The following is a 27,327-nucleotide window of genomic DNA, read 5'->3' as shown; positions in this document are numbered from 1 at the left end:
TCGTAATAGAGTTCGTCAAATTCCCGCGAGTGAGAGAGAAACATAGGCTAACTCACTCTTCTACGATCGTAGAATTTCTTCTGACGAACTCTATTACGATTCTACGATCGTAGAAGATCGAGATATGTTTCTCTCTCTCTCTCTCACTCACTCGCGGGAATTTGACAAATTCTTATGGCCAGTCTCTGATTACAGGGTCTCTGTTTTGTGCCATTTCGTTCTCTCTCGTTTGCATGCGACCGCGAGAGAACGAAATAGCACAAGACAGAGTTTATCCTTTTCTACGTGAACCTCTACCCTCAAAGCTCGGTCTAGATACATCACGTCTATGATCGGGACAGTTCGAAGCGATTCGCGAACCAAGTCCCGGTGCGGAAGAGAAGGAGCTCGCGTCGCGCCGACCGTTCAATCGAGTCCTTCAATTCGCGCTTTCTCCTCCACCCGCGTAGCAGAAGGGCCCGGCGTGCCGTGACATTTTCCGCGTGGCTCCGCATCCTCGCTTCCACGCCCCTAAACGGTCTAAACGACGATAATCGCAATTACGGGGTTGAAAAGTGCGAGGGGAGGGGGACGGGAAGCGGTGCGGGGCGAATCGGCGGGAGGACGGGCTGGGGCAGGCAGGGCAGTTGCGGTTTTCCAAACGTAATTTAATCGTACTTACTTCCGCGTTGTGGAATCTGTGCAGCTGAAAGCAGAAAAAAAGACCGATGTTAGTCAGTAGGAACGTGGCTGGGTGTCGCACGACCTTTCTCTCTTTTGTCTTTTTTTTTCCTTTTCCTCTTTCTTTCTTTCTTTTTTTTTGACAGGTCGTTGTCATCTTTTCTCCCGCCTCGTTTTCGCGTCCAAGACAGATATACATTAATAGGGTAATAGGTACGTAAACGTAGCATGTACACAAGTCATTATAGGAAGGAACTGAGTTGCATACACGAATTTCAAACTTAGAGCTACTGGGCTGGCTGGTAATAAATCATACATATCACTAAGGGGGGTACGAAAAGGGCAGGGGGGCGGATGCAAGTGTATCGTAAAGATGCGCATTCTCTCTTTCGTATGGGGGGGGGGGGTGGTTGGGTAGAGATGGATGGGAGGGACGAGAAGGGGATGCGTTGTGACGCCCCGCTGACGCGAGAATCCGCGGATTCCTTCTCTTAAAACCCGTACCAGACTACGCATTGAGATTGAGATTGGATTGAAATGTGAATTAGAGTAAAAGTTACGAAACTTGAGATTAGTGAACTCTACTGTGATTGGTCAAATTTCAATCCAATCAAAATCTGTAGTCTGATGCGGGCTTTAGGATCGTCTACAATAGATGAGGTAAGCCTGGCGTAAGAAGTAAGAGTAGGAGTAAAGAGATGAATCATTTCCACTTCTTACTCCTACTTCAGCTCTGACGCGCTTACTCTCGGCGAATTAGAGCGCAGCTCGACCAGTGCTATAAATATTTTAAAAAATTTGCCTGTACTTCAGCTTTTGCACTGAATAAGTGGAGATTAGGTTTTCTTACTTCCAATGTAGACGGTCCTTCAAGCTTATTCCGCAATCGACGCGAGACGCCGAGGCGCAACGCGAGAAATCGACCGATCGCAGTCAAATACGAGAAGAACGATCGACTGTCGCTGGCCGGTTTCTCGCGGTCCATCGTAGAACAAGCTTCGACCTTCGGCTTCTCCGAGAGAGTCCCCTACCCCCCTGGTACGGAGGAGCCGCGGACCCGCGGATTTGCGATTCTCGAGGGTCCCGGGATCCGCGAATTCGTGGACCCGGGGACGCCGGCGTTCGCCGGAAATTCGATTCCGCGAGAATACCTGAGCGGTCGCGGGGCAGCGGAGGAGGAGGGGAGCGGGGGAGCGGAAGGGAAGAGAGTCCGTAGAGCGAGTTTCGTGTTTGTCTTTCTGTATGAGAACGGAATAGTAGATGTTGTTTCATTGTTGCTGGATGAGAGAGGTGTATATATATATGTATATGTATATATATATATATATAGACGTGTGTCATCATGACGTTTTAATGTGATCTGAATGACGTCGGTGTGTGCCGAGTAAGCGACTTGATTAGTCGGTCGCGAATCAAATTTTCACCCGTCAACGACCGCGCGCGAGTGGTATTTAAATGTGTGCGCGCGCGCGCGAGAGAGGCGAAAAATCGTCGACGCGGTCCGCGCGACATCGCCGCATATCACCGTCGGAATTAAGCAGATCTGGGTTATTCAACCGGTTGGCCCTCGACGACGCGCGCAAATATAGCCCCGATATCGGCGACAGGCGACTTTTATTCACGCGCTTCTCGGCTCTACTTCCGCCGCTCGAGCGGGCGTGCGTTACAATGGAATTAAGAGCCGACGGTCTCTATCAATTTCGTAAGTACGACGGAAGAACCGTCGACTTGGCGTTTAAGGCACGAGGGGGGGAACAGAAAGTGCCGCCGGTCCTAAATTACAATACACGTGCGTTTTTACCCAGTTGCACACACACACGCACGCACACACATACACATACACACACACACACGCGCGCGCGCACGCGCAAACTCACACACGCGCGTTCGTACACACAGAAATGAATACATAATAATTGATCACCAGGCCGCACCAAATTGTTAATAGCCATTCGAACGTAATAGTCCTCCATTCATCTATGAAATAACTATATTTTGTCGTTTCGAGTTTAATGGCCCTTGCCGATCGATAGGCGGTGTTCTCGGTTATAATAATAACAACGACTGCGTCGTTTTCAATTTGACCGTAAAATTAGTTCGAAATTGGAAATGATCGTCTCGCGACTTTTCGCGCTGCGCGTCGCGTCCGCCCCCCCTCCGCTCCTCCTTTTCAATTATGTAAATTTAAAAAAAAAACGAGAGAAAAGGAAGGAAAGTACAGAGAGACAGAGCGAGACGGCCCCGCCGCTCTATCTCGCATCCATTTTACCCCCCGATGGGATATCGATAGGATACGTCGAGTTGGAGGGATGTTATATTTAAGATCCATTTGTGCTCGCCCGAGCCTTTCATCGAATTTTTAAAACCCTGCGAGATGATTCGGAAAGATTCAACCCCTTCGCGGGAGGGCGGGCGGTCTCGCTCGCGACGACACGCACGTACGCGCGCGCGTTTCACGCGCCTCCTCTCTTTTCCGGCTCAGAGATAATAAATCTGATATTTATTTTAAAAAAAACCCCCTCCCCGGTCAGGGAGCGAGAGCGAGGTTTAGGTGCTCTCGGATACGGAAGCTGTACGGAAATTAATGGAAAATAGAAAGGTCGCGGTGGGGGGAGAGGAGGGGAAATAAGAGAAACGCGCAAAAAATTTCCTTCCTTTGCTGCCGCACGTGAAGGGCTAATTTCGCGACGTGGCGTCGGTCGAACGAACGTTCGCGGTCGCGGGGGACGGGGGGAGGGTTCGGGGAGAGGGGGCGAAGGGAGCGAATGTCGATCCGCGTCGCGAGAAATGAAACGTCAGGATGGGGCTCGCGCGTGTCGCCGACACGATCGCGGAGGGCAAAGGTCGCGGATATGGGCGCAATCCGCAGGCCCCGCCGGTCGGACGCGCGCGAAGCGCCGTTCCGGATATACGCGAAAGGCAATCGCGTGCCATTAGCAAGCGGCCGATAACGGGTGAAAGGAGTCGGAAGAAAAAAATTGCACGGGAAAATAGGGACAGCTTCGCGTCGCGGGAGGGACAGGGGGGACGAGAGGGAGGGCAAGAGCAGAGTAAGGGCGAGCGGATGGGTCGAGATAGAAAATTGACGCGTTCATTATTGCCCGGAGCTTTGGGAGCGGAAAACAAAGAGAAAGAGATGGAGAAGGAAGAGAGAGAGAGAGAGAGAGAGAGAGAGAGAGAGAGAGGGGGGGAGGGGAGAGAAATAGAGATCACGAGTCACGTCGGTGATCGACTCGTAAGAGCCACGAGGCACTTTGTGCGCCTTTTCCGATAATCGAGGCGATTTATTTATATGAAACGATTACAAGTCCGTTACGATTTCTGTACGAATCTGTCGCGAAAATTTGGAGGGCGGGGCCGTGGAATCACAGAGTTCGAAAGGGGGCGCGGATTTTTCCTCCCCTTTATTTCAACATTCGAAATTTTTAATTGATATTGGAGTTACTTTGGATATATCGGATAAAGGGCAGCTCTTTCAATCGCGTCTAAGACATTTATTTACTCACTTTAATTTTTGTACTGAGCAATTAATGCTTCAATTACCTTTTTCTGTATTTAATGGGTATTGAAATTGAAGAATGTGAAGGAAAAATTGTTCTGTAAATATTTGTAAGATTCATTAGTTCGACCATTTGTATTCTCTTATCCATCAATTTGCGGTTAAGAATGGAGTAGCCAAATTGGCAGCAAATTACTGATGTGTCTAATAAAATGTGATCGAATTATCTCGCCAATCGTACAGTATTCATATCTGCCGTTGTATCCGCGCGTAATTTCACTTTGGCCCTTCAATCGAAGATCATATGTTTGGAGAACACGGGTTGTGAATACGTTCGGAAATTGCCAACAAATTATAATAAAAGAGACAGAGAGAAAGAGAGAGAGAGAGAAGGAGGGGAAATGACTGCTCGTGTTGTCGATTCTGCCAAATTATTGCATATTATTGAGAATCGATTTCGGTGCGATATGCAAATAAAACTCGGTCGCCGCGCGATCCTGCCATTCTTAAATCTCCCGAAAAAAATTACCGGGGAAGAAGAAATCGACGACGCTTCAAATTGGCGTTTAAAGTAATAATTAGCTCGAAGAATTAAATAATCCCCGTCTAATTCCATTTCTCGTCTCATTAGCGACTGCAGTTTAACGTGCGTGGTCGCCGATATTCTTAAAAATTTTCGAAATTCGATCGACGTCTATTAGCCGCGCGCGAGTGCGTTGCGTCAGCTCCTTCGTCCGAATGTCGTCCCGCGCGGTGTGGGACATCTTGCTGAAAAGTTTATCTCGCGCCGGGAAATATTCCGACGCGACGCGTCTTGCGACGAAAATTCGGGGCCGCGTCAAACAAGCGCGGGGACGTCAAACTATCCCCGCGATCCGCGTTGCCGCCGCGATGCATCGCGATAAAGCATTAACGTCGCGACGCGGAGGCTCCTCGGGAAATAATTCAGACGGCGTGTACATTTGCACTTTGCGCTTTACGAGAGCGAGGGGGCGACACCGCCGGGGGGGGGGAGGGGAAGAGAGGAGTGCGTCGGCGGAGCGGAAAAATTCAACCGGGCAGACTGCAAAATTCAATGAACTCATCTAAACGTTATTTTAATTCGGAGCTTAATTCGCGGCAGATATTGAGCAAAATGTGACGTGTCTCTCTTCCCCGGTGGAATTTATTTTAACGAAAAATCGATGTCGAAAAAAGGAAAAAAGACTCGAAGTTAAGAACGGGTCGGTGGATTTTAATGTGTTTATTTCGAATCATCGCCGGGGGGGGGGGATGGAAAGACGGGTTTAAAAATACCCGAGCTAGGGAATTAGGGAAACAATAAAATCGAGGGTGTACCACGGCCAGGGGTGGTCGGCATACATATATCGGGTGAGTTTGTCAACGACACGGTCGCTTTGACGAACGGCCCCGTGCAACAGCGGCCAATCAGACCGCGTGAAAAATCTGATGGAGTACGTGCGCGCGCGCGCACCGGCGGGGCTTAATCGAACGTGGTTCAAAGTAGACGACGATGCACCCGCGATCATTGTCTCTCCCCGCGTGTATGTGTGTGTGTGCCTGTGTGTGTGTGTGTTTGTACACGTCGCGCGCGTTGCATACGGACGTAACAAAAGCGGAAGTGACGACGGGGGTGCTCCCGATGCTTTGTGCCACTCGCCGGAGAGACGGGGTGCCTGCTCGAACGGTACGCCGCGACGAGCCCCACGTGGGTCAAAAGCTCGGCGAAATGCACCTCACCGGAAGATGCACCGCGAGGAAGACGTCCCTCGCCCGTTCCGCCGTTAAGGGGATGCTGGAGTCATTCTGCACTCTTGGCACCTTTTGCTCCTAGAACCGTCAATTCGCGAAAACGTTTGCGTCATATACAAATTGTGTGGCTTTTGTGTACGAACCGAACGGTGTTTCACTAAATCAGAGAACAGCCTGGTATCGTTGAAATTAAGTTTAGAAGCCTGACAAAAAATCTATTCGCTCGAATAAGTTATAGGGTTAGGTAACCTATAACTTATTCGAGTGAACAGACTTCTCGTTAAGCTGCTAAACTTAATTTCAATGGTACCGCGCTGTTCTTTCACTTAATCTGAATAGTGGGACACTGTCGGTCTCTACACAAAAGTCATATAATTTGTATATTACACAAATGTTTTCTCGAATTGACAGTTCTAGGAGCGAAAGGTGCCAAAAGTGCAGAATCGCTCCAGAGCGTCCCCGAATTTCAAATCGAGGTCACGTGGAAACTTGGGGCGCCCCGCGACCCTCGCGCGACAGAGATTATTTCGTGAGAACCCGGGGGGTGTTTTTTTTTAAACGAAGCTCCGTTAATGTTATTCTCGAAGAGATGGCCGCTGGCCGGCGAGCGGTTTGTCGAAATAATCATCGAAGGTAAATTTCGCCATCGAGAGGGGTTCGCCGAAGTGGTTTGACTTGACTCGAGAAGACGTCGGCCCTCGAGGGCTAATATACCGTGGGTGACGTAGGTAGCCGGGCTAGCCGGCCCCGCGGATTGCTTCGTTTTCCAATCAAAATCGAGTTTGTCACTCGAGGGTGCGGCGAGGGAGGGGGCGAGGGACGGCGGACGGCGGGCACGTTCACCCACATACTCGAGAGCGGAGAACTCGAGCCGCTGTTTGGAATAACTCAAGAATGATTGCGATCCCGTTCCCGAGCGGAGGTACCCGTCCGTTGGCGTCACGTGGCTCCAATAGCCCCTTGATATATATAATAAAATAATACACGCACGCGCTCGCCCTTCGCCCTTCGTTCCTCGGCTGTACACGGTGTCCCCGGACTATCTTGGCGGAAGACTAGAAGAGAGAGAAGATTGTCCCGGTATACCGGGCTGAATTAAGAGCCCGAGATTGAAATTCGCGGCGAGCGGGGGCGAATGGTACACGCGGGGATATTTGAAGTGCGCGCGGAAATGCCGAAATTTCGCGACACATTTCTTCGCGCTCTCCTCGAATCTCGCGAGCACGCCATTATTGAGAACTTAAGAAATTTCTACGCGGCCACGAGTCGCCGGTTTTTGAAGTTCTTTTTCAGACCCGAGAGACTCTTCTCCGGCCCCGTCTTTCTTGCGGTTCATTTTGAACTTTCCTCATTGCGCCCGACGATTTCATTTCGACATCTTTGACGGAGGGCCACGCGTCAAGCTCGATTTCCGCTTTCCCGGTGTAGCGGCGAGTCTAACGAGCCGCCCCGCTCGACGTCCCGTCGCTTCGTTCGAACAGGCTGCCGCGCTCTGCGGCGGGCTCCGCGGACGCGGCCGGCTTCTTTCGGATTTTCTCGCTTCGTCGAGATTTATGGCGGCGATTCGATTTTATTGCTTATTGCCCGGCGCGCCCACCGCGCCGCGCCACGCCGCGCCGGCCGGCGATATTCGCGGTGTCCCATTTCGTGTTCCTCCCCTCCCTGGTCCGCCCTCGGTATCTCCGATTCTTTTTTCTCGTTCCTCGAAGGGGCGGAATCGACGATTTCGGAGTTGACGTTTTATTCCCGCCGGCGGAGATTACCGGCGGACATTTATTTAAATTTATAATGAAAATACGAACGCGCCGCGGTCTTTCGTAATTTTCCGCGAGCACGTAGCTACTCCACTTGAGGAATGGAGCGGATCGCTTCTACGATTGTTACCGAGGCCGAGCTGAAAAGAAAACGAAGTCACACACCTTCCATCTTGCATACTCGTACACACGCACACACATACGCGCGCGCGCACACACACGCGGACACCACTGCCCGTTCAAGGGAAACCGCGGCGAGTTTGGGCCGGCGATCGGATTGATTCGACCGTTTCTTACGTCTCGTGAAATTGAGCGCGGCAAATTTTTCGGCGAACGTTTGGTGTTTGCTGTTGTAATTCACTCGGCACATATGCAGCTCGTGGGAGACTCAACGCGTATACGCGATACAGCACGCCCAGATATCATGAAAAGTTATAAATCAGTCAAATCGGCCGCGCGAGTTTATTCCGGTTTAAACCGATTACAATTGCTGTCGAACGCATTTACGACGACGTTAATTACAGATTAACGCGTAAGTCGATCATTAATTCAGGCGCCAAATATCAGAACGCGAGCGGAACAGAAGCGCGACCCGCGCTCCCGGTGACGTAAATCGTGAAACGTCGAGAATACGTAACTAGTGTCGTTAATACTTACGTGTGTTTGCGTGCACAACACGTCGTATTGCACCTAAATGTAATTAAACATTATGCATATTTCGTGTAACGTCCGGTTGACCTTAAAAGAGAGGCCGCACGGCTGGTGGTGGGCTAAATTTCCGCGAACCGCCCTGAATTCACGCCCGCGGAACGCGACGAGCCCCGCGTCTTGCGTCGGGGCGCGCGGACTTCCACGTACCACTGGACTGCTACCTTTCAGCTGCAAAGTGAGGCAACAGTTCCGCAAAGTTCGACGAATAAAGTAGTCACTGACCAACGACGTATATACGTAGATTCTCGCGCGCTCATTCGCCCAGACGTTTTTATCCGTCGCTCGAAAACTATTGCGAATTTTACAAAACGGTACATAACTTTTCTCTTCGGTTTAGCCCGCTTTACCTGTACACGAGCGGACGAATACCTTACCCGAGACACCCTGTATATGTCGTTGTCACTGACAGACCGGTGCACACATACGACTTTATTTACCCAACAAGCCATGTCGGAACTCTTGCCTCACTTTTCGGCTGGAAGGTAGCAGTCTAGTGGTATATAGAAGCCCGCGGTCAGGGGTAGTGAATTAAGGGCGGCCTCGGAAAGACGAATTCGTACTTTTACACACACACATACACACACACACATTTCGCTTATGCTGTACGATATACGCGCCGAGTGTGTAGCCAGCGGACATGGGATTGTATACTTGTGTCTGTGCTCGACTTCCTCTCGACATTCATGCTTTGTTGAAGAGCGGGGGGGCGGGGGCTGGTTTTGACTAACAAATTACGGGGCGGCGTGGGCTGGTTTTTAGGGCTGAGCAGGGGGGGGGGCGGGCAAGTACTACCTGGCGGGAGGGCTATTTGTCCAATCCATTTAACAGCTAAGTAAGGGTTGGTAACTCTCAGTAACAACTCTAGTCGTGGGGATTGTCTGGCGAGGGGGGGTGTTCTGCACGCAGCAAGATGCTCGCGTCTATCGAGACATCGCATTCCCAGGCCACGCGTCGACAAACCTTCCGCCCGCCTGTCGACCACCGATCCCTGTGTAATCCCCGGCTCGCCGTCCGAGATTGGGGACGGAATTTTCTCCGGGGCCGGAAACGTCGTCCGGTCCCGTCGCTCTCGTAAACAGACGTCGCGAATCGCGCGGACGGTTTCTCGGAGAATTTCAGCGCGTCTCCTCGATATATAAGTTCTTCCGTTTGCGAGGGCCGTGTTCTCCACATTAAGGTCGTCAGGCGCGCGCAGGGCGCAGTGAAACTCGTCGACGCTTGGCGCGGCGGCAGTTCGTCTAAAGATCACTTTTCCCCGTGTGTTACGTCTTCGTGTCGTGTTCTAAGGACAAAGACGCGAGAGACAGAGAAGGGCGCCGGAAACGAGGGCGCCGGGGCGCCTCCCACGTGTGTTGGGCGCCCGTCAACGCGCGCTCGTTCCCCGTCCTCGTTTCCATGCCGTAGCAACGTAACAAACTTTCGAATCGCCGTCGTCGGATTCGCCACGAAAGGAAATCGTGGTCGCGCGGCCCGCACGGGGGTGTCCCGCGGGTCCCGTTCTCCAAAGGGCGCGATAGGGCGCAGCGCGCGGCGAAGAGCGTCTGACGCGAGGCGCAGCTACGGGAAGATCCGCAAAGTAGATCGACCGTTAAACCCGCCGTCGCACTGGATGTATAACAAATGCAAAATGCAACGTTACTCCGCGAAAAGTCGCAGCGTAATCGAACGTGTTTCGGTCTTCGTTTCTTTCGTTCTTACTTTTTCCTCTTATGGATGCTAGATTTTCTTGCCAATTTCGTGCCAAGTGAAACTCGAACGCGTCGTGATGCCTACCGACAATCGCATTAATGCACACGAGGGGACGAATCGCGTTTTGGTAAAACAGAGAGAGGAAGAGAGAAAGAGAGAAAGAGAGAGAGAGAGAGAGAGAGAGAGAGAGAGAGAGAGAGAGAGAGAGAGAGAGAGAGAGAGAAAGAGGAAAAAAAAGAAACGAAGACGCGCGCTTGACAGCTGGAGATATCGCGGGATTGTCATATTTCGCATTCGAGCAATATTTCCCGGGCTCGGAAATAAATAAATTGCCTCACGTCAGAACACCTTCGGTCGCTCGTGCCGGTCTTACCACGCTCGTGTGCAACGTGCGCACGTGTGTATGTACGTGTACGTTGTGTGAATACGCGCGCGTGCGCCTTCGTGTAAGTATGTGTGTGTGCGTGCGTGTGTGTGTGCAGTGTTGCACTCTCGCAGAAGCGGCGGCGACGACGATGACGGCACACAAACGCCCTTGTGCCGCGCGCTTGTGGTGAAGTTATTTTCGTTCAGGGACACCCTCGTGGCGGGCGCGCGCGCCCGCACGGTCACCTCCTCCCTTTCAGTTGTTTTGAATTATCCCGACTACCCTGCGTTCCTCGCGCAGAAAAGAATTAAATAAATAAAACGAGGAAAATGTGCGTTCTTTTCGGGTGAATCGACCGGCGAGAGCCGCCGCGATGCGCCCCCTTCGCCCTTGGCCGCGCATCGCGGCGGAGGGCAGACCCGAAGACGCAGAACGGAGGGGAAAACCTTCGTTAGAGTCACTCTCGTGAATTACGTAATATGTATATGTTAGCCATGCAGTATATATGTACTACTATGATAGATATATATAATATATATTTATATAAAGAGATATATAGATATAGATAGAGATATATATTGACTGAGATATACAGCCCGGTGGCGTTTTATTGAGAAATTCATCTCTCCTCCCCCGAAAAAAGAAACCGACTGACCGGCCGTATCGTCCCCCCCTCCCCTCCCTCTTGTTGCTTTCAATCTCTCTTTATTCCTCCTTTACTCCGTAAACGGCGCTCTCCCTCTCTCTTCCTCGGCCAATGCAACTCTCAATTGCGTTGAACGCGCACCCCTCGTGATTCTCCCGCGGCTTTCGCTCGTACGCCCCGTAAACGCATCCACCGCGATATCAATTTCGGGCGGAGAATTTACGGCGTCTCGATCTTTGACAAGGCTTGCTTTCTGTTGCTACACCGGCGAGCCGGTGCAACAAATTAGAGCAAGTATACTCTTTCTCATTCTAGCTCACTGCACTAGTTCACCAGCGCAGCGATAGAAAACAAGCCTATTATCTCTCACCGACGCTCCTGCAACGCCGACACGCTCTCTCGGCGTTCCAGAATTCTCAGGCCGATCGCGAGGGGTGCCTGCGATCGCAAGGGTGTTTCGGGGATTCCCTTTTTTTTGCCGATGTATTTCAACCACGGGGGCAAGTGTTTTGTGGGGCGCGAATTAAAACGTTCGTCCAAATTCGCCTTCGTTCTCTTCGCAAAGTAAATTTCAGCCGAATCTCAAGCTCAGTCCTTGTCGACTGTCGACGTCGAGCAGCGACAGATTGGTAAAATTATTTTTCGAAAATTTTGCGTGCGTGCGTGTGCATGTGCGTCTCCTGATGTATTTGTACGTGTGTGTACGTATGTGTGCGTGTCCCAGCGTGGCTTCGTGCTTACTCCTGATCGAATGAGCACATGGGTGACGGGATCGATCGTAACCTTCGCAGAAACGTGATCGTGACTATCGGGGCTATAAAGAACGTCGATTCGTGCACGTCTCTGAATTCGTGATAGCAAAAGAGAGCTCATTCATCGTCATTCGTGACCGAGGGATTATTCCGCATTCCGTTTTCGGCCGGAGTCGATCTTCTGTGAATGGAGACGGAAAAAAAAGAAGGAGGAATCCTAAAACGTCGCCGCGGTCTGGATAATTCCTGAATAAAGCCCGCGGTGGAAGCTAACAATGTAAAGTCGCAATATTTTCAACGGCGAACGATTTCCATTATTCTTGTCCTAACACGCGCGACACATGCGACCGTTTTATTAATATTCCCGTTTTGTGAATCGCGGATTACGAGTGATAACCCCTCACGTTTGTCGCACATGTCGGAAAGAAAGAGAAAAAAAAGAGAGAGAAAAAGGGGGGGCGCGGGACGAAGAGAGATACACGACCGTCATTTTGTGTCATCAGCGTGTTGTGTTATTAGAGTCACGTTTCATCGGCGTGCTAATTCGGCGCGCTTGTCGGGAATACTGGCCGGCCGAAATAAACGGATCCGATTAATATCATTGTTAATGAAACCGGAAACCAGTACGCTACTTATCGGCAAACCGATACAATCGTCATGTCGCGTTTTGCCGCAATCTCGAGCGGGTTTTGCTTGAAATACATCGACAATCGTACATCATCATCGCCGGCAGACTGACGCGTCTTCCATGCTGCAGAAAACGTTAATCACTTGGCGTTATAGGAAAATTCATTTGGAGAGTCGTCCAGTGACGAGAGAAAAGGTCATGCCGGGGTACGGCAAAAAATATGACATGTTTTTTATTCCTTTGCCAATATTTACAAAAAAATATTCCGCTACTCTCGCTGTTAGCAACGTTGAAACGTGTAATAATTTCATTTAGGCGATAGATAAATGAAGTTAATGTACAGTCAGATACTATATATATATAAAATGTCTGTCTTGTGTCTCTATTCAATTCTATTGTGCTCCATATTTGATGTATAGAGAGTACAACATGTGCATGTATAAATCTTTGATTTTTCAACAAATAGCGGGGACTGGCGGATGCGAGGGTACGTTCCGCGCGTCGGAATTTCCATGCCGTAGAAATGATAAACTCGGTAAACAGCAATTATGGTTATGAGGCGTTAAAAATTAATGAAAACGTGGAAACCAATTAACAGCGAGCGCGGCGAGTGCGTTAGGATCAATTCGGTTTTCTCATAGGTCACGGTAATTATTCAATACGCCATTTGCTGCGTTACATCATTCAGCGGGCCGTCATTAACTTAATTATTTGCCGTCGCCGATAAACACACGCTCACCGCAATTTTCGTGGCCCGAGCCCCTCTCACGAGGTACGGGATGTATCGCTTGTTGCAGAATGGAAGAGCGCTTCGTCCTTCTACGGAAAGATGCACGAAAGAAAGCTTCTATTCCTCCCGCGTGAACTCTTTTACGTGGGTGGCATTGTCTCGTGACCGGTCTTTCTCTGAATTCCGATTCGAAAAATCGCAATTAGTTGAGTCTTTATGTCGCCAGGATCTGATCTCATTGACTTTCGTTCGTGACCGGCGAATTTCGTGCAAATTTTAATGAAAAACAGAAACCTCGCGCGTCTCATTCGCCCGTCGCAATAATGCAAAATATTTTCTCCCGAGAAATAATTACGCGGAGATAAGTTTACGAGCACTTGTTCAAAGACCCGGCATACCTTTACGAACCAGCGGCGCTAAGTGGAACTATATAATTATTAATAATTCGGTCGAGTGAGTAAATATAGACCATCCGAGAAGGGAGGATGCATATTTAATCTCGGTGAGGTATCATCGATAGCCAATACCACCCACTTCCGGTGTCATTCGCAGGGTCGTTCCGATAAGCGCGTGGGTGCGCGCTTTACACTTGCGCCCCGTAAAAAACAAAACCCCTAACCGACACTCCCCGCGGACTTAATTTTCGGGACGGGGAAATTCCGTCGAAAGCGTTAATCGAGGGTAGCGGGAGCCGTGCAAAGTGACCAAGAAACAACCCTGCCAATGACAGGCGGACATTTCACGCCCCTGTCGCGAGCGATCGTGTCCACGTCAAGTCGGATCAATCCGATCGCCCAGTGATTTGCTGCGTGTAATCTCCCCACTCCCCTCTCCCTCTCGCTCGCTCGCTCACATACACTCTCTTTCATTCTCTCTCCTCCACTTTTTCTCCACGTGGTCTCTCTTTCCGATTCGCATATTTGGTTTCGAATTTAGAGTGTGGCTGCTCGGTAGCGACGAGGTTACCCGCAAAAATCGCGAAAACTGGAATCTCGCGGGCGCGGATTAACCCTTTAACCGGATCCCTTCGTCTGCTCTCGGTTGCGCGAGCAATTTCAACCTGGATTAGGCGCGCCGGAAGAGGCGCCCCTTCCTTGTTCGCCTCTTCCCGACGGGGAGCCGTGAACGCGACTACGAGATTAGTCTTGACGATCTGTCTTCCTCGTGTCACGCTTACAGTTGCATTCGTAATTTTACCGTAACTGCTCCGAAAAATTGAAGTTTAAAACAGGCCGGGTTCGTCGGCAAACGGCTACGAAGCTGAGAATTAGTCGCTACCTTTGGGACGATTCTCGCGCTCAGCAACGAGCCGCTGAGTGCACCGTCTTGCCTCAAGGGGATGCTGGAGTGATTCTGCACTTTTGGCACCTTTTGCCACTAGAACTGTCAACTCGTGAAAACACTTGTGTAATATACAAATTATGTGGCTTTTGTGTACAGACCGACAGTGTCCCACTATTCAGATTAAGTGAAAGAACAGCATGGTATCGTTGAAATTACGTTTAGGAGCTTAACGAGAAGTCTGTTCACTCGAATAAGTTATAGGTTGGGTAACCTATATAGCGAATAGATTTTTTGTTAGGCTTCTAAACTTAATTTCAACGATACCATGCTGTTCTCTGATTTAGTGGAACACTGTCGGTTCGTACACAAAAGCCGCATAATTTGTATATTACACAAATGTTTTCACGAATTGACGTTCTATGAGCGAAAGGTGCCAAGAGTGCAGAATCACTCCAGCATCCCCTTAAATGCGACGCGCGCGCCGCGAGTACGGTGGGATCGTACATCGCCAAGTGTGTCGCCGAGACGAATGTTTTATTGAAATAAAAAACGAACGGCATAAAATTACCGGAAGGAAAAGGGACGCGACAAGGACCTTGGCGACGTTCGGGACGGTGCGATCCGACCGTATTTGCGGTGCACGCTCGACAGCCCTGAGGCAATAGGGAGCAGTTGGCGTCTATCGCGAAAATCGAAAGTTGCAACTGATCTCCAGCTCCGAGGTGCGCGACAATCGATCGACGGTGAGGGACGTCTCGGGCCGGTTAAAGGGCTAAAGAACTACTTGAACGGTTGCCGATTCAATTTGGAATACGGTTCCCCGTTAATCCTCGAAACAGAGCGTTCGCTTTTCCTCCCTCTTCTCCCTCCATCCGTCGGCCTTTCCTTTCTCCCCCCGTTTCCACCCTTCTTTTTTTTTCTCAACCCTCTCTATCAGTCCAATAGCAGCGACTCGAGCGTCTTCTCAATAAAATGCCTCCGTACGTGTGTCACTTGTCTGGTATATTGGTACTTTCCTTGTTTTTTCGGAATTGCTTGTAATGGTTAGTCACATATACATACGACTGGAATCGTTGTTGTGTTGTGGTGTGGCTGTTTGTTGTGTGCTGTCTGTTTCTCTTTAATCTAAAGCTTACGTTTAAAGAAGCAGCAGCAAGATACGGTATATATAATATATATAATATGTAGGCGGATGGGTATATAGAGGCCATAATCACGTATGTATATATATATAGATATATATGTATATACGGTTCATACAGGTACAGCGAGCGTGCATGGATATTCATTGTATATATGTATATATATTTCCCACCCATGTGAGATTCGCTTGCCTTTTCGAGAGCTGTCGATGCTGGTCGCACAGCTAAATCAACAAACAGAACTCAGTCATAATATATAAATGCAGCCAACCATCGCTCGCCCTTCCCCGCGCCTGTTTTGTGCCGTACGTTATTCCCGATTAATTTTTAATCCCCCTCTCCCCTCCCCGCCCCGCCCCGCGACCCCCTTTCCTCTCGCGCGCGAAGATGCGTCCTCGCGTTCCGACAACGCGCGCGCGCTTCCGGTGTCCCCCCCGTCCAAATAAATTCGACAAAAATCAGCCCCCGGCGCGGGTATTCCCAGCGAAGCGGAAGGACAATTTCGCGAAACGGCAACGGCGATTAAGCGCGACGACGGTCCCTCGAGAGATCTGAAGTTTCCTCGGAAGGAGGTTTACGCCGCGTCGAGGGAAAAGGTTCGGGGAACCGTCGGGGGCGTCGCCGCGAAAAGAAAAGGGGAGGACAGGGGGAGGGGGCCGGGCCCCGAGCGCGAGGCTGGGGAGACTCGCGACTCGCGGAGGACGTGCCTGAAGGAAGGTGTCCTGCGACCGAGGCCTGCGGTCGCGGGACATCCGTCGACTTCCGGGCACGATTCCACCGAGCGCGATTCTACCCCCCCGGCCCCTTCGCTCCGACGCGTCTCCTCCGGGGACCCCGCGAGCAACCGCGCGGAAAAATCGCTCGCGCGACGACGGCGGCAACGACGGCGACGACGACGCAGCGTACGCCTGCGTCGCGTCGCGTCGCGTCGCGACGCCGCTTGTTTTTCCCGTCCCGTCTCCGTATACTTCGGCTTTTGGCTCCTCCTCCCTCGGGAATCTCGCGCGCGCGAAAAGCGTTCGGTTTTGATTTCCCACCTCGCCGATTTCCTCGGCCCGCTCGAGCGGCGGCTGCATGGAAGTTGAAGACGAACAAAAATGCGAGAGAAAGAGAAAACAAACGATGGATGGAGGGGCAGAAAGAAGAAGAAGAAGCTGCGCCTATAAAACGTAGATGTATAATATCTGTACATATGCATGAGGTCGATCGATCGATTCATCCATCGGTCAGTCAATCGAAAGCAATTGACGAAAGGAGTCAGCCGGGGGAGCGAATCAATGGAAGGGGGGGATGAACTGACTGAACCAAAAACGCAAAGGCAAGTCGTGTTAAATGTCATCGGCAAAGTATCTTTGCGTGAGCAGAGAGAAGTCCGTGTCTTCCGGAGATAGAGGGGGACGGGGAGAGAAACACGGGATCGCGATACTTTTCGTCAGGATGATATTCGATTATGTATAACGGAATCGCGTTTCACCGAGAGCCAATTCTGTTCAAAGGGAGCAGCGGCAACGTTTGCTAAACGGATCTTATTTGCCCCGTCGCCGCTTCGACAGACTCGACTCCCAATAAAACACGGTATTTCTCGAAACTGAAAGATTTTCCGGCGGAAGATTAAGCGACGATTTTGTTGAACGAATTGGAGATTCGAGGACGTCGAGATATTCGGAGAGGATTGTGAAAGAGAGGGTTTTTTTTGAAAAAAAAAGAGACTCCTATCCACCCACGCGCGTGTCCGTGTGTACCTTTGTGTGTGTAAGTTTGTGTGTGTGTGTATGTATGCGTATTCGTATAATATATAAAGACAAAGGTCAAAGGTCAATGTAAACTCGAACCATTACAACAATGTCATAGTAATCTGGTTTCAGAAACATGTGTGGTTATCATAGGTGGAATTATTTACGAAACACCGAAACTGAGAGACTCACAAGCAGGAAGAGGAGGGTGTTTTCCTTCGTTTAGAGTTGACCGATCTCACGTTAACATTGCGCATCTGGTAGTCTGCAATGCAAAACACACTTTGGTAGGGTCAGGGACGGACGACGGCCTTCGACGAGACGACGAGAAACGGAGAAGGCGACTTCTTTTTTTTCTTAACTCGCGATTCTCTCTCTCTCTCTCTCTCTCTCTCTCTCTCTCGCTCCCTTTTCCTCTCTCTCTCTCTCTCTTTCTCTTCCTTTCTCTCTCTCTTTCACTCTCCCTCTCTCTCTCTCTCTCTCTTTCTCATTCTCTCTGGTCGCCTTTGTAGAATTAATTCGACCGGATTCATGGTGAAACGCCGTCGGATAATTATATGCGGCGCGTAAATCGGCCTTGGCGAAAGAACCTTCATTCGTGATGCCATTAAATCGGAGATTAATAGTTAAATCAACATTTCTTCGGGAGTAGTTTGATGCTCGGCGTCGATGCGTTGGAAAAGTAGCGCGGCGAACGCACTGTAAAAATTTTATTTAACCATCTGCGATCGATCGTGTGTCGAAACATCACGAGGAAGGATTTTTCTACCGGGACCGAGTTTGCGGGCAGCTGCTTAATTATCCGACGGCGGTTCTCTCTCTTTCTCTCTCTCTCTGGTCGCCGTTTCTCTCGTTGCCGCTTTCTCTTCTCCGTCCTGCATTCTCCTTTCCTCTTTTTACGTTACCCCGACACTTCGTCTCTATCTCTCATTCCGTCTCTGTCTCTTAGGTCGGGGCGACGCGCACAAACCCTCTCGTAGTCGATTTTTCTCGCGTTCTCTTCCGCCGCCCGGCAGAGAAAGCGACGGCAGGCATCGCGGGACGTTATTTAGGCTCGATAATCGCGATCGTGGGCGACAACGGCACGCAGTCGCGTTAAACATCGCGCCGCGGCGTTCCCATTGCAAGGCTGGATCGTTGCTCTTCAAAGAGAAACGGATAGCTATAGAGATAGCCAGGAATTCCATCTAGCTAAGTAATTAATCAAACCGCACGATTTATTTATAAAATAGCAAATTTCGACGAGCAAACCTCGAAATTAATCGAATAAACCGTCTCTCCGATCTCATTCTGATCGAATACCAGACCGTAACTCCCGATTCAATGTCTGACCATACAGCGGCCGTAACTCCTTGCTTCTCGACTGACCGTAGGCGGCCGTAACTCCTTAAGTAAACCGCGGCTACCCCGTCGTCGCTTTCTCCTTGTCCTTTTCTTTTTTTAATTTCACTCCTCTCGTTTCCCTTCCTTCCACCGGGGGATCGAATTGGCGACGAAAGAGAAATCGCAGGGACCCGTGGGGGACCGTTAAGTCTGCCCGCCATTGAAATAAAGAGGGACGCTGCGTCGATCAGAGAACAAGAAACGCAAATCAAGTGGCCCTCGGCGCGGACGGCCCTGTCGCTCTCCTTGCCTCGGGGTACCAAACTACGGGTAGAAGTCCACTCTAAATTCGAAACGAAATCAACGAGCCGAACCGAGCGGCCGCTTCGCGAAAGCGGAGAGAATTCGAGGGTCCTCTATCTGATCTACGTCCGGCTCGATCGGCCAAGCTCTCTTGATTCAGCGACCACTTTCCCTTGGCGCCGACCGTGGGATCCGAGGATCCGCGCGGGTCCAAGGAATTTCCCCGAGACTCGAGGACCTGGTATCCGACGATCCGCGGATTTTGAGACTCGACTCGACGGTCCAAAAGGGAAAAAAAAGTATACGTATATACACGGAACGTCTCTAAAAATCCGAGAATTCCGAGGAATCCGAGGATTTCTCAACTCGTGGATCCGCGAAGCGCCCGTGGACTGCAGGATCCAAGGATTCCAAGGTCCAAGCGCTCGCCTCCGGTCGAGCGTCCTCGAGGATCCGCGGGGCTCCTTGTCGGAGAATAAAAAGGACAGACAAAGAGTCCGCGTTTCGCGCCAATCATCAGCCGTTATCTCGGCCGTGATTATCGGCGAGAAATTAATTTTCTGCCCCGCGGAGACTCGCGGGCGCTCTGGTCCTGAAAAGAAAATCGTTATATGCTCTTATACGATAGGAGGATGCGGGGAGCGCGCCTGTGTACGTGTGTGTGTGTGTGTGTGCGTGTACGTGCGTGTGTGGGTGTACACACACGTGTGCCGGGCGCTGTTAACGTACGCCGTATTTAGTCCACGCGAAAAGCGATCGGGGGATAGTAAACGGACGTAAGCGGGAATAAAAAGAGCTGAATATCTATCTGTCGGGGCCGGCGATTTGCTCGTCCTCATCGTCGTCCTCGTCCTCGTTGCGCGCGCGTTCTCCATCCGCGTTTCGCGCGGCAGCTCGCGCACTCGCAGCCGATATATTTTCGCCTGCGTTCTCGTCGTCTCTTTTTTCGGGAGACGGACGATTAAAGAGAAAGGCGAAAAAAAAGAGAACGCCGGGTAGGGGGTGGGCGATCGGGAAGCTTTTTGGAACTCGCTCCGCGCCGATTAGTCGTCCGGAGCATTATCGAGCTCGCCGAGCCGAGTCGATATGGCGTGTCTTAACGCTTATTTTTAAAAATTATCGCGTCGTTGCGTATCTGATTGCGCAGATTTTATGCCCGTCGCCGTATCTTGGCGTTAATTTTGTCCCGCTCGACCATGAACCATCGTGACAGGAGACTAAAAATTCACGATAATTGCTAACACATCAATTGCATAGTCGAGAGCGACGTCGCATCATTTTCGTCGTTAATTTAATTACTTCGCCTTTGCACAAGTTCAATGATGCTCGTTAAATCTCGCCTTTACGAGATGTGTCTCGACACGTTCGTGGCGGGTGTCGCAGGTTCCTCGTCCCGAATGCGTTGCGATAGGATTTCGCTGTCTCTCGTTTAGAAACGTGGAAAGCGCGCGCCGGCAACGAACGTTGTCCTACCTAGGGACCCTGTAATCAGAGACTGGCCATAAGAGTCCGTCAAAGTCCCGCGAGTGAGAGAGAAAACATAGGCTGTCTCACTCTTCTACGAATTTGACGAACTCTTACGGCCAGTCTCCGATTACAGGGTCTCCAGTCCTGCCGAGACGAAGGCGATAGCGCGCGGTCTTTCCACCTTTCAAGGTTCGCGTCTTCGACGCCAATCGGCGGGGTCAGTGGCATTTTAATTAACCGCAAAATCAGCGGCTGCTGATCGAATTGTTAATTAAAGTCCGCGGACCCGCTTATCGCGGCCCATCTTGTCCGCGCAATAACTGCTCTCGGGTCGTGGCGGGCGAGACGCAAACAACCGAAGCGTCCGTCATTTCTGCCGCCCTGCGACGCGTCGAAAATACGGCGGAGATGATCGGGAAGGGAGCGGGGGGAGGGAGGGTTAGAATAAGAAGTCGAGACTATTTTTCAGAGTCCTTTCTTCGCTCGCGACGCGCGACCCGATTATCTCGGGAGGGGGGCGGGGAGGAATAAAAAATGAAACTCCGCGTCCATCACCGCGCGATTCGACCTCGGATGATTACAGCCGTCATTTTGTCGTTTCAGCATTTCGGCAAAAATACCCGGGGCGAAGAAGTGTCATTTCTCATTCCCAAGAAAGAATAGCGATGCATTCGATGCATCCGTGTTTTTAATTTGATCCGCTAAAGCGTATCAAGCCCCGCGCTCCTCGATATTCCGAACGCGAATAGCACAAAAGAGCGCTAAATGCGCTTTGATTGTTGAAAAATAGCTTATTCGCACATTTTTCCGCGCATCCTAATCGATCGCGATTAAAGATGGTTTATCAGATGCAAATGACTAAATTGAAGGGAGTTAGACGTAATTTAAGTAGAAAATCAATTACTTTAATTCCTTTGGATTTCCCTTTAGGAGAGATTTAAGGAAATTTTCCCCGATAGCCTCAGGCTCCTCGATTTCTTTTCAGGTGGAATTTAGGAGGGCACCCCTTTTTTTGGGACAGAAAGTTATTCGCATTTACCCGAAGGGTTACGAGGTTCTCAGAATTCAAGTATTTAATCGCCAGTCTGAAATGCACCAAGAATCGACGCGACGAGTCCACGAGAGGAATCCGACAGTTGCGGTGCGTAAAGTTTGCGCTTTCCAGAATCTTTTCGGGTTTTAGGAATCCCGAGGACGGGGGCTCCAAGTTCCGCCTTCCGACAAACGGGAGAGACGACCGTCAGAATGAAACATCATTATTACACTTTCTTCCATCTACCCTGTGGCTCGCTGGCACAAATTTCTCTTGCACTATTCTCGAATCTCATCGCTCGTAAAGAGCGAGAAGTGGAGGAAGAGAGAGAGAGAGAGAGAGAAAGAGAGAGAGAGTCGATTACCTTTGACGGAACCACCTGTTCGGCGTTATCCTCTTTTTTTCTTAAGCGACGCCCGAATTCGTTTCATGGCTCGCGTCTGCCGCCACCGCCGCCGCCGCCGCCGCCGCCATGGCGCATCCGCATACGCTATAAAGCGGCAAAGTGGTCGGTCGGTCGCGGACAGAGAAAAGCGAAGGGTGAGGAGACCCCGGTGCATCCAGCAGGGGTATGGGCGGACGTCGAGCGGCGCGGCGGGGGCAGAGGGCGAGCCCGGGGTGGAAGGGTGGGAATTTAAAAGTAATTTTAACGTCGGAAAGAGTGGCCGGTGCTGAGAGAGGGCACCGACGGATCGTTACGGTCCTTTGATCGCGAATTAAAAGCTCGAAGTCGACAGTTTAGCGATGCCACCTCTATCGTGACGATGGGCGGCGAGCGATGGTGCTCTGTCTTTCTCTCGCTCTCCCTCTTTCCCCTTTTCTTTCTCTCTTTCTCTCTGCGGGCTCTCTACTCTCTCTCTCTCCCTCTTTCTCTCTCCCTCTCTGGTGCAAACTCTGGGTACCTATCCACCATCCGAGCCTCTTCCTCCTCCTTCTCCTACTCTCTGTCTTTTTCCGCGCAATGTCCATCCGCCTGTCTTTCTCTTCCACCATCCCCTCGTAGGCGCGCTCTCGCGCCATATTTCCCTGTCTTCTGCGGCCGGTTCGTTAACCTGTCTGCAGCATTTATTGGCGCTTGCCGATGTAAAAGGAAGAGCTTACCAATAACATATTACTGTGTTTCGATTCTGCAACGGGCGTAGGTAGAAAAAGAGGGTGGGGGGGAGGGGGAACGGCGTTTCGCGGATAAATCCTTTGCGAGAGCGACCGTTGCGTCAGTCGACGGGAACGGGCCGCGTTCGGGGCTTTTTCTCCCCCAACCCACTGCCTAACCCGGCCCTCCCCGACCCCCTTTCGCCGCCTGACCCCCTTTGGCCCTTCCGCCTTTGGTCTCTTTGGACGAGGATCGGGGGTGGCGGGCGGTATCCTTGGATCGTCCCGCGTCGATCGCCGCCGATTGATTTGCGATCGGCCGCTTGTCGCCCGGCCCGGCCCGGCTCGATTGTGCTGATTTCATTACCATCGAAAATTTAATTTAACTTTCATAGCGCCGCGGAGCGACGCCGGCACGCCGTGTGCTATTAATAAGAGCAAATAGCGCGAGGGCCGACCGCGTTTCTTTCTGACTGTCGAGTCAATAATGACGCGAGCGCGGATAAACAGAGGGGACGAGCCTTGGGGGCAAAAAAAAAAGAGAGACTGCGGAAAGAGAGGCGGCCGTTCAGGCGACGAGAGGAATCAAAGGTTACGGAATAATTTGCAAGCGAATGTGGCGCACGGGGGTCCCTTTGGCGAGCGGTCCTCGTGGTCGAAAATAGGCAGAACCCCGGTTTTCGAGTGTGCCTTCCTCCTCGCTCGAAACTTACCCCTTCCTCCCTCCCCCGGAAAGAGATTAAGATTCACCTGTCGAACGATGAAAATTTACGACAAACAGCGGCCGGCTCTTCCCTCCACACCCCCTCCTCACCCCCCGCCACGGGGGAAAATCGACTCGAAATTTATCGCGAAATCCGCGCTTTCCGACATCAGGTGGCTCGGAAGACACCCTCGTCGCGACTTGTCTCCATTATCCGGGCATCTTATTTAACCCCCCCCCCCCCCGCCCCGCAGCATACCGTAGAAATTTATGCCCTTCGCGGAGACGCGCAGCGAAGAATTGCGGTGCCGGCGCGCGTTCGATCTGCGTTTATCTGCAGCCGCTGAAACTTGGAGAGCCGCGCGGACGCGACTCGTGGCTTATAATAAATATTTCGACCGCGTCGACGGCAGGAGAAGCGGCCGGGGGAGGGCGTGGGGGGGCGGGAAGAGGGTGGCTGGGCACGGTGGAGACGGAGCCGTTTAGGCGGGATACGTTCGATTTTGTCCGAATATGACGGCTCGACGTTGCATACGGGAGAGAGTCGCCGCGAGTGAGCGGGACGGCCGCGCGCGCGGCGAGAAGGGGAGAGAACGACGGCCGGCTCGGGGATAGGGGGTTGCGCGAGAGCGGACGGGGGCGGTGGCGGGCGGCGGGCGGGGGGCGACGGATTCGAAGGCCGGGGCTTTTCGGTCGAGAGTTTCGGCCGGAATATCGGAAAACGCCGCCGAGTTAGAGTACAAGGGAGAGTCCGGAGGCTTACCCCGATATATATGCATATAAACACAATACCTTGCCGGTCGCGAGGGGGGGGTGGTACGCGTCCAGCACACAAACGCGCGCGCCCGCACACCCACGCGCGTGCATGCACGATTCCTCCGCGCCGAGAGCCGGGCGGCGATGCCGCCGCACCACGCACTCCGCGTCCGCGAATATCCGCGTCCGCGTCTATTTTATATCCGCTAGGGCGACGAGGGGGGCCTCGAAAAACGCGGGGGAGGTCTTCCGCGCGGGCGGACCGTTCGCCTTCTCTCCGGTCCGCTAATCCGAAAACTCGTGTGCGCGCTCGAAAATCGCGCGACGATTATTGCCCCGTCGTCTGTTTCGGCCGGTGGAGCGCGATCCGCGACGGCCGATCGAGCGGATCGACTTGCGACGCGGGTACGCACGTGAAAGATTACGCGGGGATCTCGAATTTTGGGGCTCGGCTCTTTTTTCCGAAAAGAACGTGGAAAAAAAATAGCGGAGGCGAGATTTCCGCGACCGAATTCGCGCTCGATGCGTCCGCGCGTCCGGGTTTCTCTCTGTCCCTCGTCGCCGAGTCATCGAATGACGAATTTTCGACGGCGCGTTTTACGCCGAGCGAGATCAGCGAGTGCTATCGTACGCTGACTCGGGGAACCGCGGCTAATCGATATCTTCCGTTATCGAACGATTCGTCTTATTCAATTATTAATATATCTATGTTTTTATTTCCGACTGTGCCCTTTCAGTATATTTAGTTTAACAATATAATTATAGTGGACGATATAAAATCTCGGGGAGATTGAATTTTCTAAAAATATAATCCCCGTAGAAATGTCATCGCGCTTGCTAAACAAACGCCCACCGCATACTTAGCTTACTTTGACGAATTTCTACGAATGGAAGTTGCATTTCGCAATTATCGTCAAACACCGCCTTCTCCGCATTCGTTCCCGACTAGTCCGGGAGATGGTTTCTCTTTTTTACGTTGGCAAGGGTAAAAATTGATTAATTATGATTAGTCGGGTGTCATTCGTGATTTTGATTTCGGAAATCGAGTTTGCCCGGCGCAAGATTCGCGCTACGCAGGACGCTAATTATCAGCGCGGAGCCCGCGGGTGCATCGACCGGAAACGAGACGCGCGAGTGCGGGATTCGCGTCGCGCTGGCAGGTTTTTCCGGCGGGTAATGCCGCCAGACCGGGTTTTCAGTTTGCTGCGTAGCAGATTTCGAAATCCCTCAATTTGATGAATGGCCGTGATCGCGCGACGCCGACGACCGGGACGGGGGCGGGGGCGGGCGGGGCGGGCATGATTAATATGCATTGAAAACGACGACGACGACGATGACGTCGACGGCGACGGCGACGACGACGCGCATCGCGGAACGTGACGCCGAAATCGCGCCGCGTCGCGGATCGTCAACGACGTCGCCCGACTGCCGATCGCTCGTCGTGGCGATAAATCGTTCTGCCCCCCCCCCCCCCAAGAGAGCGGGGCCGTCGTGCCCTCCCGGCCGGGAGTGGCCTCGAACTCACGTCCGTCTTTCTTTAATCGTTTTGGACCGATACGCCGCGGGCAATCGAATCGTACGTTTTAATCGTTTGAGGAACGCACGTGTGGCGGTACGCGAGATTTTTTAGAAACGGGCTTTTACCCTTAATGAGAAACGAAAGATGATTACAGTTAAAGAAATCGCTTCGAGAAGTCAAATAGTGAGTCGGGAAGCGCTTCGTTACTGAGCGCAGTTCGATAAAATCAGAAATGGTACGCGACGTGTGTATACAGAGATACATTTAGTACGTCGGCACTTAATGCATTTAGTACGAAAAAAATATCATTTTGCAATAAGAAGGTATTATTAGAATTACATTTAATAACATTCCGTCGGTTATCAATTAAGATTTTTGAGGGAAGAAAAGAGCTTGCCGCGAGAGGTTTTTCGGCTCGCAGTTAAGTATTTTTTTCATGTAAGGAAAAATTGAGAAGAATGTGCGAATACGAATGAGCCAGCCGCAAATTAAACAAACATTTTTAACGGAATGAAAACGATCAATTACATTCCTGAATTCAATAATAGATGGACGGTCCCTAATATGAGATAGCGGGGTTTCTAAATTAATAGGCATCGTCTGTTGGCTCCAATGAATTTATTGCCCTTGGAGTGAAATTTGTTCGGTGGAAAATTCGTCGTTAGATCGTCGCGAGAAAAAAATTTACGATCGAATTTGGATGTCGGAAACCTGCTATCTCATAATAGGGGACGCTCCTCCTTAAATCACTGTCTTGAAACTTAACGGTTTGTGACAACATCTCGAAAATGTAACTGCGTTACGGCAGTTCCTAAAGCGGTTTCGCGGCTAGAAATTTGAATGCTCGCAATTTGAATGGACGGGTCGGACGTCCCCTCGCCTAATTATTTTCCTCTTGTGTCGCGATCCTCTTGTACGCCACTCGCTCTTTCGTCCCCTCCCCCCACGGGCTTGTATAACGTTACCGGTAACCTAATAACGATCGAAAGGCGGCGGTAACCGAAACCGGAAGCGCACGTGAACGGGGAAACCTCTTCGACGCGCGACTAACAATAAGTCGATTCGTCCGGCTCTTTCGGTTTCGTTCCTGTCTGTTACGCGAATTCGATACCACGCCTATCCTCCTTCGTCCGTGCTCGCGTAGTTTCTTTTTATATACACGCGACCCGTGTTGGACGGTGCCTAGCATCGGGTGGCAGACCGCGAATTTCGGAGATATTAACATTTGGTTGTAATTAATTTCTGGAGTCGGATTGGCGTACTGAAAATCACAGGGTTTGCAGTCGTAAATGAATTGCGAATGAAAGTTTTCGAGACTTCTCAAAGGGCTGTCGCGGGTCTTGCTATTCCGGAATCTCCCTTTGTACGGGTTCGTATAAAAATAAAAGCGGACGCGCGTTATCAGCGCTGCTAACGGGAAAATGCACGCAAATGCGAAGGATAACTGAGCTCCGTCATCGATAATCTTTTCTCTCAATCGCGGTAGAATGGAATCTGAGTTTAGATTGGATCGTGGGCTTAGTAGACACGGCAAAATAGATTGTTAAATAATACAGCGCGTAAAACGGGTACGAGCGTGGAGAGGGGGCGGGCGGGGGCGGGGCGGGGTGAAAAAGAAGAAGAGAGATTGGCGGTCGTAATAAAATTCTTCGCCGCGAATGCCGTGTAATGGAAAATTTGCGAGAATCGTGGCCACTTCGTGTAATGGACAATCACGCGATCGGCAAAAATCGCCGGGAATTAGAGAATATTACACAGATCCGTCGCGAGGATGATGGAAGCCC

The 27,327-nt window shown here is 51.2% G+C and overlaps 1 protein-coding gene across 1 annotated transcript in view; it reads right to left on the bottom strand.

The window, feature by feature from the left end:
* Positions 1-27,327, bottom strand: part of LOC105567482 (homeobox protein onecut) — an 88,535-nt gene that overhangs the window by 16,811 nt on the left and 44,397 nt on the right. Inside the window, exon 3 of the mRNA XM_012022385.1 lies at positions 662-685. Coding sequence (XP_011877775.1) covers positions 662-685 — 24 coding nt within the window. The remainder of the gene's footprint in view (positions 1-661; positions 686-27,327) is intronic.

The sequence above is a fragment of the Vollenhovia emeryi genome, unplaced genomic scaffold, assembly GCF_000949405.1.
Source record: "Vollenhovia emeryi isolate VEMERY1.0 unplaced genomic scaffold, V.emery_V1.0 DF939137.1, whole genome shotgun sequence".
NCBI lineage: Eukaryota > Metazoa > Arthropoda > Insecta > Hymenoptera > Formicidae > Vollenhovia > Vollenhovia emeryi.
Note: the sequence above shows the minus strand (reverse complement) of the source record. Positions and strands in the feature narration are given on the sequence as shown.